The 17,128-nt window shown below is 37.5% G+C and overlaps 1 protein-coding gene across 1 annotated transcript in view; it reads right to left on the bottom strand.

Moving 5' to 3' along the window:
- Window positions 1-5,955: 5,955 nt before the first annotated feature.
- LOC125237403 (rho GTPase-activating protein 190) overlaps window positions 5,956-17,128 on the bottom strand; it is a 109,962-nt gene continuing 98,789 nt past the window's right edge. The window contains exons 35-39 of the mRNA XM_048144439.1: window positions 16,900-17,035; window positions 14,814-14,945; window positions 13,241-13,379; window positions 9,397-9,604; window positions 5,956-7,904 (exon numbers count right to left, since the gene is read on the bottom strand). Coding sequence (XP_048000396.1) covers window positions 9,406-9,604; window positions 13,241-13,379; window positions 14,814-14,945; window positions 16,900-17,035 — 606 coding nt within the window. The 3' untranslated portion in view covers window positions 5,956-7,904; window positions 9,397-9,405. The remainder of the gene's footprint in view (window positions 7,905-9,396; window positions 9,605-13,240; window positions 13,380-14,813; window positions 14,946-16,899; window positions 17,036-17,128) is intronic.

Genomic DNA, 17,128 nt, shown 5'->3' on the forward strand with positions numbered 1-17,128 from the left:
TTTTTCTGCCACTTTTATGAAGTGTGAAATTTTTGAAAAAAAAAAAATGCTATTTCTACTCAGAATTACTAGCCTTTTCAATCCTAATAGTTAAAAAAATTGTCCCATACGATTTTTTCTTATTTTGTTACCATTTTCCGTACATGTTGTATGGGGTAACAAAAGAGGAAAGTAACAAAAATGTATGGAAATTCTGGGACACTTTTTGTCTCCCAGTGAGATCGAAAGTACTCGTGATTCTGAGTACACCTCCCTACAATTGACCTAAAATTTCCTAAAACAATAAAAAAAAATTATTTGCAAAAAAAAAAAAGAAATGCTCTTGTATTAGCTTCAATTGTTTGACATGCCCCGCTGCTTATCCAATATGAGCAAGCACTTAGGCCTTACACAAGGTGTCATGTCATGTCAACTGACGGGACGGTGACTGTCAACAGAATGGGTAAGTACAATAAAACGATTGATAATTACATAGATGGTTATTTATTATAAAATATGCCACATTCTTGTGAACTGCGAACAGTCGCGACGCACATAGCGGTTTCTGCGCCGACTGAGCCTTCTTTTGCCATACAATATCACAACAATCAAATATTTTTAATTACGGACTTATTCGACATTTCAAAGACATTTTATGGTATTCCATACCTAAGAGGTTCTTATGCATAAGCATCATTTTCTATGGAACAGAACGTTTTTATAGCCATAGTTGGTCAAGTTCAAAAATGTTAGTACTTAATGAACCTAACTAAGCTTAAATAAAGTTTACTTTTGACTCTTTCATATGAAATGTGGCAACCAAAAGGGTGGTAAAATCACCTTTTCAAGTGGTGTTCTTGACAATTTGTATCAATTTATAAAATACAGTAGGTACACCATAATTTGTCATTTACAAATATCGAATAGAGTTATGAAATACGTCAACTATCAATAAAAAAGTCTAGTCAAAATCACCACAACTGATTATTTTACCGTTCTTCTTTTTACTGCATAGTTGACCAATTTTATTTTAACGGTCGAATCGAGCTAAAACAAATATTTTACAGCCATTTCCAAATTATACAAATACAAACATTTCATGGCCGCCAAGTTTCAATGTTCAGAACAAGCTTTATTTCAGAATGGTATGCTCAAGTTTTTTGAAATGTAAAAACCTAATTTTTATTTATACGCCGTATTAAAGAGTCAGTTTCGTTTTCTTTCCACCCTTTATTTGCCAAGAGTGGCACTGAAACTTGAGTAGTTTCATGTGCTCTGCCTACCCCTTCATGGGATACAGGCGTGATTGTATGTATGTATGTATGTATGTATGTATGTATTTATTAAAGAGATGCTGTGTGCGTACTGCGTAGCCGAATGCACAACGCTCACGACAATATCTGTTTCGCAGCTATCTATCTCAATCTATGTCTATGTCTATGTCAATCGCTCTCGCGTATTGGCGCGACAGAGCCAGACTATCTTTCTGCGGCGTTTCGGTCGCCTTTCGCCTCGCAGAAATGCCATTCGGCTACGGGGTCTGTTGTAGTATAGTGGATAAACTAGCACTGCTCCGTCTACTTTGAAACAGACAGAAATGATGAATAAGGCCTTTATAGAGCTTTTTGCGATAGCAAACCAAATTACGCGGGATACACCATTTTTGAAACTAAGAACCCGGCTAGCGGGTCGCTGGCATAAATGTATTATATGCCTTAGTGTCAATTTGACATAAAACTTGTTCCGACAATAATCTTAACCTATATCATAAATCAAATATAGGAAGATTATACCATCCCATACATTAAAATATGACCGCCTAAAAGCGTGCAAAAATGGCGCCACAAAAAAAATGACTTGTTGCCATCGATTCTACTTCTAGATGGCGTTGAGTGTTACTTTCGACGTAGATTTATGGCTAGAAAGTGACTTAACGTCATCTACAAGTAATCGATGGCAACAAGTCATTTTTAGTGGCGCCATCTGCTTTTTGCACACTTTTAGGCGGTCGCATTTTAATGTATGCGATGGTATAATCTTATTATATTTAATATATGCCTATATATTAATGTATACGAGACCAATTCCTTTCGTAGCTACCAACTAGAAGGCTCGTCCGGATCACAAAACATCACATTCCTAGCGAGCCACAACATTTCAACCATTCGACTATTTCTAGTCGGTTCGATACCCGCTCACTTCCAAAGAAACTTAGGTACATTAGTTGCAATTAACGATTGGAGATTAAATCAATCGTCAATCTTGATTGAATTTCTGCCAACATTTGTTTTTGAGAGATTTTCTGTAAAAATGTTACCATTAAAACTTACAAATAAATGAAAATTGGAAAAATAACAATATCTCGGTTGAAACTCGAACTCGCAACTCTGTATCACTAACCCATCGCTCTGCCAACTGAGCTACCGAGCCTCCATTCGATGTGAGAGAACATTAATTTTCACCTATACCTAAGTTCCTCTGGTTTCCCATCATCATCATCATCATCAGGCAATAAGGCTTCAGTCGGCCAAGCGTACATTGATTCTACTAAGAACATTAATGATCCTACACGAAACTGACGAACGCAACCATACAAAATAGTTCACAACTCCAGAAAAACATCTACAGCCTATACGTTAGGGGAAAAATATCCTGCGACGTGGGAAGCTTAGCGAATCAGCAACCAACGGGGTTCACTGGCTATCAGTTTGACGGACGGCATCGTATGAGAAACGAGAGTAGGTTCAATCACGATGACTTGACGGAACGAATTGAAGACTCAAGTTTGCAATATTCTTACGCCCCGAGTTACACACACACACACACACACAATGTTTTTCATCACTCTTGCAACAAAAAAAAAGGGCCCCAGTGATTTATGCGCGTTTAGAGACAGTACGGTAAGCCAAGAAAGTGGTTTACCACTTTTCGACTCTATTTTAAACTCATAAGGTCTAAAAGTGCTAAACCACTTTTTTGGCTGACTGTACCAGAGATGTCGATGGTGGCAACCTCACTTTCATCTCAACCAATGCCGCTGGCAACTTGTGTAAACCAGATATTTGTCCCCTAGTGTATCCTTGGCTTAAAGCCCAATACAAACTTCACTGCATTACAACTGCAATATGCACAACAAATTGTAGTCAGTGTGTTTTGGGTTTGCACTTTAAAAAAATGGCACAATCTCAAATTACAGCATTACAAAATACGTAAATTGAAAATAAAAAGTAACAAAAATATCCACTTTAAAAACTCTCTCATAAAAAATATCTCAATAAATAAATTACGAAAATAAAACACGTAAAATGAATGTACAATATTTACATCGAATTGCTTTTTTTATCCATAATTGCATTTTTCGAAAAAAACATTAGGGGAAGTTTGTTGAAAAAAAGAAGCGTTTTTTTGTCTTCGTGAGATCTACGAAAAAGCGAAAATTTCTAGAAAAATAAATTAGAAGACAGGTAGGCTCTATGTATTTTTCGATTCATAGTAAAATATCAAAAATTCCTTTATATCATTCCCCTAATGGACATGATATTGCGTCTCGCTCGCACACTCACTCGATCCGCACCGACGCGAGTGTGCGAGTGAGACAGTGATATAATGACATTATATCGATAAAAACTTACTTAGATACACCTTACTTAATGGAGACACCTAATATATTAAATATACTTATGATTAGTTACAATGATTCCTTGCATAATATTAATAACACAAATCCATCGAATTGCATTTTTGTTGGAAAAGTGTATTTTACAAAAGTCAAATTAAATATCTATTTGGCAAATAAAACGAAGTTTATATCTGTCACAAACTGTGATACGCCCTGGCTCGTGAAAAGTCGCTCGTTTACTTAGGGCCAGTTGCATCAACCATATTTGACAGACACATCATTATCACGCAGTAGAAGTCTATGGAACTTCCCATACAATAAAATTTAAACGCTTTAACGGTGACAGGTGGTTTGTTGCAACCGGCCCTTAGTGTTTCAAACACAGCTTAAAAACCCTTTATTTTCTTTTTTAAAAACCGTCAACTTCTAGGTTATGTTAGTAATCACTAAGGGTCTCCAAAACCTAACTCGGAATAGACTTTTGCCGACCAAAAATATCTCGTTAGTCTGAACATACGTATTGCGTACGCGTTCAGCTTTCCGACGCGTAAGCGTCTTCATATTGATGTTGATAATTCAATGTATTTTTATACAATAATTTTTTTGACATTTAGAATTTATCCTTGAAGTTTTTAGACTAGTATTTTTTATACAATTTAGATTGATATTTTATTGATTCAATGTAGTTTTAAAACAGTATTGTTTATTGCACCAATAAATTGCTCTGATATTTAGAATAAGATGAATATTGTACATTGTTGACAATTTAAAAGTGCTTATTGTAAGCCTATTTGACTAAAGAATATTTTGACTTTGACTTTGACATAGTAACGAGCAATTTTTGATCGGCCAGAGCCGATTCCGCGTTGATAGACTTGGCAAAACCCTAAGTGCGTTTTCATATTATCCGATCCGATATCGGATGTAGGACCGATATCCCATACTTTACAGGCACAATCTTGGATTTTTTCCATTAAAATCCTTCCGACATCCGATATCGGATCGGATAATGTGAAAACGGACTAAGATTATAGATTGAAAAGGAAAACAGTGTTTGAAACATACTCAGTGACTCATTTTGTATAGACCGTCACAAAAATGACATCAAAGACAATTTTTTTTCTTTATTTCAATCAATAGGGATTGAAGAATTTTTTTATAGATTTTAGGGGCTATCCCCTATATCTGAAAATACTAACTCAATGAATACTTTTTTTCTGAAACTCCTCATTCAGTGAGTAGACCAACTGTTATTTCCATCTCACTTTAATATTAGCGCTCACAGTTTACGCCAGATATCATCGCCTAAAAACCCTTAAGGCCCAGCCACGACATTGGTCTAAGCGCGACAGCGGTGAGCGGCAGCCATACGTGCGAATGAAAAGTCCCATCGCTGTGTCTCGCTCCAATGTATGGCCGCCGCTCACCGCTGCCGCGCTTAGCCAAATGTCGTGGCTGAGCCGTTATACTCAACTCCTTAGCGTCCTTATCGCGTCATTTAACGCTATAACGAACAGAAGCACATTCAGCGTCAGTCTATATTAAACACTTAATACAATGTAGGCCATCTGATATACAATTGCAAATACACTTAGGATAAAAAATGGAAAAATCAGTCTAAGGATTTTTAAGGTAAGATGCCGATCAGAGAGTGGTATAAAAATATAAAAGTTTGAACCTAAATTGAGTGTGACTTTAAAATGGTTGATAACCTTTACATTTTATGAGTATTTTCAGTTTACTTGACATTTTTTAGGCACTGGTCCCAACAGCGAAGTAAGCGGTGAGCTATTGGCTATAGAAACGAACAAAAGATAGCTCTCGTGTAAATAAAACAGAGAGCGCGCTATCATGGCGTCTCTTTTATTGAGAGAGCGCGTTACCATGGCTTCTCTTTTATTGAGAGAGCGCGCTATCATGGCGTCTCTTTTATTGAGAGAGCGCGCTATCATGGCGTCTCTTTTATTTACACGGGAGCGACTATCTTTCGTTCGTTTATGGGCCATTTTTTTCAAAGTTGTCAACCCCACTTTTTAGAATTGGGATTTTTTTATGTGTTTTCCACTCAGAATCGCGAGCTCTTTCAATCCTAATAGGAGAAAAAAAGTGTCCCAAGGTTTTTTTCCCATTCCGTTACCATTTTTTCATACATTTTGTATGGCGGTAACGGAATGGAAGGTTCGAAAAAATGTATGGAAATTTTGGGACATTTTTTTTCTCCTATCAGGATCGAAATAGCTCTCGATTCTGAGTATGAATCGCCTAAAAAATACCCATGTTACAGAAAAAGTGGGGTGGACAACTTTGAAAAAAAAAAATGCCACAAATAAAAGAGAGAGCGAGCGTTTCATCGCTCGGCGACGAACTATAACTCGCTCGCGCTATCATGGCGTCTCTTTTATTTACACGGGGGCGACTATCTTTCGTTCGTTTCTATAGCCGATAGCTCATAAATTACTCGCTTTTAGTGGGATCAGTGTCTTATAAGTTTAATTGATATAGAAAGGACAAAAATGACCGAAATTATGCAAAAAAGTTTGCAAAATCTAAGGGTGAGATCGAGCTAAGTTGACAACGATTTTGACACCACAGATTACGCAAGGGTTTTAACGCCATACATGTATCAAATTAACACCTGCAAAGTTCTGTCCTATCAATATGGTTGTAAACTTAGGTTGGTCGGACTCGATTTTTTATATTCATTAAATTATACGACTTCTGAAAAATGGCACTATAAAGCTAAACATCGGTTTTTTTAATTAAATTTAATATCCGTATATTAAAAAAAGGATCAGGTTTTAAAAGTAATACTGTGGCAAGATTTTTGTGTAACACGGACCTATCTAGCGTGTATCTACATATTTGAACTATTACGGTTTTTCATGGGTGAAAAGGACGGAAAATGTCCTTTGAGCCGTTCAGACATGGCAGAAAAAAAATATAGTCCATCAATCCATTACGGTCAGTAAAAAACGACTATTAACGCGGTTGGTTTTCCAAATGTTTTCCATACAAATTTTTTGACTGACAATATAAAAAAAATCATATCAAATTATGATGAGGGCGAGGATGAAAAAAACAACCTATGCGTAGTTGGGAGCTGCCAATGACTAGAACAATAATGTTTACTTTATATAAGTAAATGGCCAAAATACAATGAATATTTTAGAAAGATAGCTGGGTTTTTAAAACAAGCCCGAATTTATAAAAAAAAACTACGAATGACATGTCTGAACTGGCTTTAAATAAAAGAAAAAAAAAAAACACGTTAAAACTTCGCAAGCATTTCAACACCGATTCCTATGATATCGATTAAAAACAACGAATACGCGAATATCACTATCTAAAAATATTTATAGTTAACAATTACTTATTTTACTTTTATACGACTGAACGGAATGTGCTCAATATGGCGGTGCGTTGAACGAAACGCAAAAATACCATAGATTATAAACTTTTTTTTTTAATATTTGCGTTTCGTTCAAAAACCGCGACTTTACATGGTGTCATTGCTTTACCATTACGCTTAGAAAACTTTTACTTTTTCCATTAAATAGTTTGTGCATGAATTTCAACCTTAACGCTATTATAAATTGCGATATAATTTGAATAACACCTAGTTAAAATACTGATTCGATTTTGATTCAAAACACAAAATGAAATTCGTTCGTTAAGCTGAAAATCGCAAGCATTTTCGCTTTTAAACTACGCATGATATGAAAACTGTTTATTACTCGTATAATCGAAAACAAAAAGTTGAAATGACCAAAATCCAATACTATATTTAAAATCTGATGTATCGTCTCTTCTTCATACAATTAAATTTCAGACTTTGTTTCACATTCCTTAGCTTACCAATGAAAAAGGAACAATACACCAGGCGTGCCCGTATGTGGCTAAAACCGTTTCATACTGCACAAGTGAAGTGACAGCTTGGTATAAATCTAACATACTAGCACCCAAAGCTTGTCTGTTTCGAGTCAATCAAACAACAGTTTCAAGTCCTCACGTATAAAGTGTTTATGGTGCCGAAACCACGGGGCCTACCACAGATGCTCCTCATTCAAATTGGAGTATAAACAAAATACATATACACACAGATTTGTGAGCTTCAGTCTCCGCGGTAGGACCATAAGTCTGTGCTGTATGCAGTGTATTGTATACCTAAATTCGTAACGGATAGGCTAATATTGCGTACATAAATAGCGGAACTTACGCTAGTGTATATAACTCACTGGAGCGTAGACACGTCCGTACAACTGCGTCACACGTCTTCCAACACGAATGCAACCTGCATTGTGGGTTCCTGAAACAGAAATAAATATTGGATAAGTATTTTTAGTGTCACAATGCAAAATATAACTTCTTCATTAGTTTAATCACTTGAATATATCCAGGCAATATCAGAATTTCATTCCTTACAAATAAGTCCTACATCATGGAAGATATTTCTAAGACTTATATTGACCGGGATATAAACCGTGATTACCTTTTAGATTTTTATTGTGGTCCCGATATTTCGACGCAGTTGCATGCATCATGATCACGGGAAACTGAAGACGGCGTGTGGACGTCGAAGTTGCGTAGACAGCGAGCGATCTACCCTCATTAACGCGAGTCGGTCGCGTTCACACATTCAAATATTTCTAAATTTAGCAGAATTGATTTTTTAACTATCTGCAGTGCACAATTCATAGAAAATGATCTACTGCTGTTTGAACTTACAGAGTTGACAGTTATAATATACTGTCTTATCGTTATATCGTTAGGCACTGTGTGATCTACATGCGTGGTAGTCTTTTTTAACTGTTTGGCGAGAGGAAACTGTTGCATCAATAGACGTCTACATTTGTCATATCATCAATAGAAAGTTTATATACTGGTGATTATAATTTTATGTTTAACAGGATAAAAGAAATTTGGTTTGAAGATATTCGCCATAGACATTCCGAACGAGGCGCTTAAATTTCTTCATACAGGTATAGTGCAAAATGATTTTCTTTCGTATTTTTATGGAAATGTTCGTATTTGTCAGGAAGCGCTGGTGGCCTAGCGGTAAGAGCGTGCGACTTTCGATCCGGAGGTCGCGGGTTCGAACCCGGCTCGTACCAATGAGTTTTTCTGGACTTATATACGAAATGTCATTTGATATTTGCCAGTCGCTTTTCGGTGAAGGAAAACATCGTGAGGAAACCGGACTAATTCCAATAAGGCCTAGTTACCCTTCGGGTTGGAAGGTCAGATGGCAGTCGCTTTCGTAAAAACTAGTGCCTACGCCAAATCTTGGGATTAGTTGTCAAAGCGGACCCCAGGCTCCCATGAGCCGTGGCAAATGCCGGGATAACGCAAGGAGGATGATGTTCGTATTTGTCATGCTAGTCAGTCAATGTCAGTACTTCGTGTACCGAGACGTCTGAAATAGCATTACAAGTTAGTATGTTTCTGTAAAAATACGAAGAAAATAATTTTGCACTACATCTGTACACATTATATTGCTTTGGGAATAGTTCAGATGAAAGTAAGCAGCTTGACCACTCCGATATAATTGATGGCAAGTAGCATTTCACATACCATGGACATGGTCTAACGATGTCCTTGAGGTACGGCCAACAGTGTCTGTCGTTTATACTAATTACTCGCTTTTGCCCGCGGCTTCGCTCGCGTTAGAAAGAGACAAAAAGTAGCCTATGTCACTCTCCATCCCTTCAACTATCTCCACTTAAAAAATCACGTCAATTCGTCGTTCCGTTTTGCCGTGAAAGACATATATAATATTAGTATGGATAATGTAAACTCACAGGCGGGTCTCACACCATGACGAAAGCCTCCTGCCCGCGGAACAGGAAGGGGTGCTGGTCGATCATGGTCTGCACGATGTCCTCGAGGTAGGGCCTCGTCATTTCGAACCGGCCCATGTCAGAGAACTGGACTGGTAGGAGCGTGGGCCACCAGCAGATGGCCAGGTTCTTGCTGTCCATGGAGTTTAGCTTTGAGTTGTCCGCCACCCTGGATTATATAAAAAAAATGTAAGTCTGAAATTCTTCTTCGGTCCCGGGTTCGAATCCCGGTAAGGACATTTATTTGTGTGATGAGCACAGATATTTGTTCCTGAGTCATGGATGTTTTTTATATGTATATAAGTATGTATTTATCTATTTAAGTATGTATATCGTCGATTAGCACCCATAGTACAGCCACGGACTTTAATTGTTGATCCACTTCTAGCCCATTTTATACTGGGCACGTCATAGCTTAACTATGAAATAACAAAATTATTGTGGCCTCTAATACACTGGTCAAAAAGAGAAATAAAAAAACAAAGTGTGATGTAAAGCTGCATTTTTGGTATGTTATTTGGGGTCCTTGGGGGAATGTAGGACTATATTTTGCAAGCAAAAAAATGGTGTGCTAACTTCGTAATTAAAAAAAAAAAGTAAAAAAATCAGACTTTTTTTGGTTTTTGCCGTTTTATTAAAAAACTATGCATTTATGGTCGAAAGTTGCTTTGTAATATTGAAAGCGCATTAAATTCCAAACAGTTTGACATCTTCTTTATCAATGTCCGTCAAATATTTTTTGAGATATGAAGCGTCAAAAAAAGAGCATTTTTCCCCTTTCTATGAAAATATTCGTTTTGCTAATATTTTGAGACAGATATCAGCAAAACAACTTAGGCTATTACATAAATTGTAAAATAAAAATGTAGAAAATTTCACTAGCTTTCATTTAAGACCAAAAGAGTGCCAGTTATTTCAAAAAATAGGATTATATCATAAGTCTAGTATAACTGGATCAGAAATAATCGGTGGATGGTAATGGCCAAATGGGATAGTTTACATATATTTACAGGAGGCGTAGCGGAGAATGAATTATTATTATTTGGGGGCTGTTCAAGTATTACTTAGGGCCACTTGCACCGACGAAAATGGAGGGTTAACCCGAGGGTTAACCCACCATTTTATATGGAATGTGACAGATGACAGCCCACTAACCCTGAGTTAAGTGGTTGGTGCAAGTGGGCCTTAGACACATATTTGCGTATATCAAATCAACATTTATTTAGTAAGTTAAGTTTACGGTCAGAAAGACCTCAGGATCGCCGCGGAAAAAAATATTTACGAGTAGAAAACCCTCATTAATTGAATCAGATTGTTCCGAAATTGTTCTTGTACGGACTGGTTTTTAAAGCATATCACTGAGGGTCAATAACATCGATGCAATCTCACAAGCGTTGTCGTGGACGTGCCCGAATCATAGTATTCTCCGTTTAACGAAATATCAGTACATAGTATGTGTTGTATTGCACGCGCAGGTCTCTCACCGCCGCGCAGGTGTAGTCGGGCCATAACTCGACAGTATACACGCTTGTACAAAAACTGAGGAACAGCTGTCTTTTTACGCTGTCACTACATTTGGTGAATCTTCTAGCCAACATGTTTGCCCTTACTGCGGTGGCTCGCCTCTGCCTTTCTATGTCCTCCTGGTCTTTTAAACTGGACAACAAGATGTGGCCAAGATATTTGACTTCGTGTACTCTCCGCAATTGAACTCCATCAAGCAAAAGAGGTGATACAGGTGTGGGCATATGTGCTGCCTCCATGAGCATAAATTCAGACTTGTCCGGATTGTATCTCATGTTATGCTGGCTGGCGTATCTCTCGCATTCTGCAAGTAACTTACGCATAGCTCCCACAGATGGTGCTAGTAGGACCATATCGTCTGCATAAGCGATGTGATTTATCATTTGCCCATTGATGGAGCAGCCAACCTCGGTACTGGTCAAAGCCTGCGACAGCCCATCCATGTACACGCTGAAGAGAGCCGGAGACATACTGCCTCCTTGTCTCACGCCACAGTTTAGCCCGCTGGCTGTGGACAGAGTTGACTTCCATCTTACTACGTTCTTCTGCTGGGAATACCACTTCTCCAGTATCTTAATAATTGGCGTGGGCGCTTTCCGTTCCCGTAGTTTATTCCACAGCAATTGGTGTTCAAATACAACTAAAGTGGACTTTCTATCACTACAGGAGTTGTGCCATCAAGATGCAGAATCAAGACCCTCAAAAAGGAAAAAGTAAAATCTAACTAATTCTGTTTTATTTTTCTAATTTACTAAACTTCAAAATTTTATTGTATTTTATTTCTTCATTAGTAATAGTCAAATCGATGCAAAGTTAGCTTAGACAATTTTTTCAGATAAACGGATATCAAAGAAAGTATGATCGAATAGATAGCACTTTCAACCTAAAACTTTTAGCGTAAACTATTTTACCTTAACCAATCTACCAGACTCTTGGCTTCTCTATTTATAGATTTTTTTTGTTCACCAAAGTAACTATTCGTCTTACTGACCTTTATTTGCACTAAAACTAAAGCAAAATAAATTTTATACAATGTTATATTGCAATATATATCATATCATGAAGTATTTTGCAGATATTTGTCTAAAAATATTGGCAAAACGCTACATTTTATAAATGCGTCAAAAATTAACCTTTTTGACGCTTCATATCATATCTCGAAAACTATTTGACGGACATTGATAAAAAAGATGTCAAACTGTTTGAAATTTAATGCGCTTTCACAGCAACTTTTGACCAAAAACGCATAGTTTTTTAATAAAAAAAACAAAAACCAAAAAAAGTCCGATTTTTTTACTTTTTTTTTAAATTACGAAGTTAGCACACTTTTTTTTTGCTTGCAAAATATAGTCTTACATTCCCCCAAGGACTCCAAATAACATACTAAAAATCCAGCTTTACATCACACTTTGTTTTTTTAGCCGATTTTCATGTAAGATTTGACCGGTGTATAAATGGCTCAACAATTAAAGTCCGTGACTGTCGAAGCTATGCTTAGTTTGGGGCTAAAGTTGATCTGTATCTGTGTAAGGTGTCCCCAATATTTATTTATTTATTTATAGTCTGCCGGCGTATTACGCTTCCAATTTTATCACTTATCTATGTGGATGAAGTGTCCGTCACGCTTTGGCCAGTATGTCAGTGTGAGCGTGACAGATGTCTTATCCATGTGGATAAGTGATAAAATTGGAAGCATAATACGCCGGCTGCCGGCCTACCATGCTTCCAATTTTATCACTTATCCACGTGGATAAGACATCTGTCACTTTCACACTGACATACTTGCTAAAGCGTGACAGACGTCTTATCCACGTGGATAACTGATAAAATTAGAAGCATGATACGCCGGCTGGACTTTTTAAACAGCCAATGTCTGAAACACAGGTTGGGTAATTAAAAAAAAAACACTAATAAATCGAGGGTTTACTGATGAAACCCGATAAGTTATCAAACTGGTTTTTGAAATTCAAACGATGTGCAATTTCCACAATGTTGTTATTTCAAGGACAAATTATTTCGATTTATCGGGTTTCACCAGTAAACCCTCGAAATCTGAATAGTTTCTGTCCAATAGGAAAATCTTTAAAAAAATCTTGTGATTTAACTCCATATTTGGTGCCGCGACCAGGATACATAGATGTATGACATGTTAGGCTGGTCATAGCTCCTGTTTTCTTGCGTTGCAAAAACGTTAAGACAAAGATTATTTATTTAAGACAAATAAAGAACGCAATGAATTGCGCGTATTTTCTACTGACAAGCTGGCAGTGTTTCAGCATACCTGGCGAAGTGATCCAGCACGTAATCAAGGGTGGCGCGCGCGACACAGGTCAGGCTGTTGTTGAGCAGCGAGCGAAGGGCTAGTAATCGCCAGCTGCGGTCTTTTAGTTCCACTCCGCCCGCGATGCAGCCGCGCATTGCTAAAAAAGTTAAAAAAAAACTTAAAATACAGCCGAAGAATAGTAAATTATCTTTTAGAAAGTACAACGTGCGAATCATTACGCTATGTAGTGAACGAAACACCTGGCACAATATCATCATCATTCCCTTGCCCTTTTCCCATTCTTTGGGGTCGGCGCAGCAGATCATCTTCCTCCATTTCTCTCTATCAGCCGTCATTTCCATACTAATACCTTTCACTCTCATATCGTTGTTCACACATTCCATCCATCTTTTCTTAGGCCTTCCACTACCATTGTATCCATCCACTTTCATATTTACCACTCGTTTTATAACATTGCTTTCATCCCTCCGCATTACATGCCCATACCATGCTAATCTACTTCCTCTCAATTTCTCTGTCACTGGCGCTACTCTCAGGCTTCCTCATATATACTCATTCCGAATCCTATCCAGTCTTGTCACACCACACATCCATCGCAACATTCTCATTTCATTCACATGCAGTCTTCTCTCATCATTCGTCTGGCTCAATATGACACAATATGACAGTAAAAACCAAAGCACTAACTAAAAATACAAAAAGCATAAAAAATAAACACATCACAAAATAACCAGATTGATGTTACTTATCAACCCAAAAATAGGCACAGAATAGGCGAGACGACTAAAAAAACTAATTAGTCCGTCAGTTAGATTATCAAAGAATTGTAGACACGTATTTTTTCTTTTTTCTCGTAAACGAAAAATGACGACGGTACAATTTTTACTTAGAAGTGACGTCACAAGCCCCCCCACTCCGGAACTTTGATGCTCTATATCTTTCGTCTTTTTTAATTAATTAGAAAAACCGAAAAATATGTGTTCAGTATTTTAGGACAATCTAACTCACGGACTAAACAGAATGCCATTTTTTTATGTAGTCGTCATCCCTATTGTCAGTGTCAAGTGTCATGGTCACTATGGAGAAATAGCCAAGAGTTGCGCCACTGGGACCTCGCTGGAACCACAACCAATTTCAAGGCCAAATTATCTATCATGGACCAATAAAGTTCCCAAAACAAGCCCAACTGGGGTAGTACCTCCGCCTTACCTGAAGACCGCAGCCAAATAGCACTAGACCCTACTCATAGTGTTGTGTTCCTGCCGGTGAGTAAGGCTGCCAGAGCTCAACGAGGGTGCGTTGTGCTGATGACGGGAGGACTTACGGAACTGACTTGTTCCGTCTATTGTCCTTTGAGTCGTCGGCAACCCGAACCCTCCTTGGAACTTGTACACTATTTAACACAGCAAAAGGGAATGTACAAGTTTCTAATGGGGTGGCAACGCGCATGTGACACTCTTTGAGTTGCAGGCGTGCATTGGTTACGGTGACCGCTTTCCATCAAGCGGGCCGTACGCTTGTTTGCCACCGACGTAGTATTAAAAAAATACAGTTAAATATCAAAACTCACCCGCTATGTCCTCTAACTGTTCCATACTTGCTTCATCTAATAGCGGAGGTAACTTCTTGGAGAAGAAGTCCTTTAACGCGGTCGCTACAGCGTTCACTGGGATGTCTAGCGAATCCAGGTCCACGTTGGGATCTGAAAAGAAAACAATTATTTGAACACTTTGAATGTAGATTCGATGGCAAAAGCCCAAAAGCAGACTGAGAGTAAATAAAGTACAGATTGTAATGTATTGAATAAAGGGTAGTTAGGATTCGCGTAGGTACGCTACAAGGTTTAAATAAATCAGTCTCAAATATACGTGCGTGCTGTATTATTTGTCTCTCAATAATTAAATCCTAGTACATATTATCTGGCAGACGAGGATGTCGAAAACGTTACCTTTTAACATTAAGGAGTTTAATTTACGGTCGGGAAAGTGGAATACGTATATTAGTCATATAACAGCGTGGTTCGATATAACCAAAGACATATATAACTCCGTATAGACAGATAAAGTCTAAGAAAAAAACGTACCTCAGTACCATACACAAAAAGGTACGGTGGCCTAGATGGCTAGACCCCGGATTCTTGTCGCGATTACGTGACAATAGGGTGATTTGGGGAGTAAATGGAATGGTAGAACAAAATAATACTTAAATTATAAGATAAGATAAAAAGGTACATCATATTTTTTTTGGTAGGTATATAATTATTTAGTATATGAAAAGTTGAAATTTGTATTGAAAAAAAATGACGGATTTAACATAATGAGGAACATTAATTTACTTAATACCGGTCAAGAAATACAAATAAATCCAAGCAATCGAAATATTGCTTTGACAACCGCAAACTTTTCAAATATGCTCCGCTAAAATCTGTCCCAGTGGAAAGAAGCTTTTCTTTTTTGAAGTGGATATATTCTGCTAGAAGACGTAGCCTAACCGCAAGTCATTTAGAAAAACTATTAATCTGTTACGGAGAGTCCGTTAACGAAAGACGACGTCGACATTTTAATCTTTTTTTTGTATTATCTTATCTTAATAAATCCGTATTAATTAATAGGTACTGTTCCATTTACTCCCCAAATCACCCTATTGTCACGTGATCGCGACAAGAATCCGGGGTCTATAGATGGCATTACACCTTTGGGGTACGCTCAGCTAGATGGCGCTAATATTAATATTTGACATTTTAAAACATATCAAGCTAAGAATATGGACTAAAGTGTCATAAATGAGGTTCAAAAGTTTTAAGCATGTGTCAAGAGATGGCAGTTTATGCGCTGTGATTACACATTTTACTTCGACAGTAATTCTCTATAATACTCGATCCTCCTTGATATAACACATGTTAAAACAGACGCTGGGGCACAGTACCTCATCGTGGTGGTCGGAACTGAAACTTTGTAGCGCGAATTGGTTTTCAATCGTGTTTCCATGGATACTCACGAACTTGTCATGTTATTTAATACAGTACAAAAAGTACTAACGTTGACCGAACTAGCACGACAAATACAAACGTTTCCGTGACAATACGAAACTATTATGCACTCTCTGTATCAACGTTACATTGACTGAACTAGCATGACAACTACGAACGTTTCCGAAGGAAATCCTTTTCGCACTACAACTGTAGTTTATGTTAAGTTCTGCTTGAAAAATGTTCCTATATGTAGATATTATTTTTTGGCAAATAAACGATTTGTGATTTGTGATCATCACTCCGAGTACAATGTACAGTCAACCAATTGGAACCCTAGGCCACTGTAGAACTATGTGATAGTGAAGTTATATATCAGATTGTAAGAAATCTCTTACTGCTTGTCATTGTGACATGGTTGTAAAGTGTTCTAGGGTTCCAATTGGTTGTGTATACATTTTTAGATTCGATTAGAATTTTGAAAAACGTACGTATCTTAAGCTGAAGTAAACTGAAATAGATAAAGCATTTCAGAAATTTCAGTCGTTAAACTAATTTTCAGCATTTTCGTTTAATGTCCTTGATATAATCATATCAGATGCTCGAGACAGAGTAAAAGTGTGAAGTTATTTCAAAGCTGATCGATGTAAATTGTACCTAATATTTTAATTTTAATTGTAAGATGTACCTTCGTTGAATTTGTTGAAGAGCATATCGACATGCGCCCGGTTACCAGGCACCCTGTATAGCCCTTCGGACGCGAGGCCTTCTCTCTCGATGAACTGCACACACTTCTCCACGAACAGCGGAACCCCGTGCGCTCCCTGAAAATGAAATAATAATAGTATTTAGAATGTATAAAATTCAACACAAGCACAGTATAATAATGGGGTACAGTATGGCCACTCCCGCTCCCC

Source organism: Leguminivora glycinivorella, chromosome 21 (assembly GCF_023078275.1).
Source record: "Leguminivora glycinivorella isolate SPB_JAAS2020 chromosome 21, LegGlyc_1.1, whole genome shotgun sequence".
Lineage (NCBI taxonomy): Eukaryota > Metazoa > Arthropoda > Insecta > Lepidoptera > Tortricidae > Leguminivora > Leguminivora glycinivorella.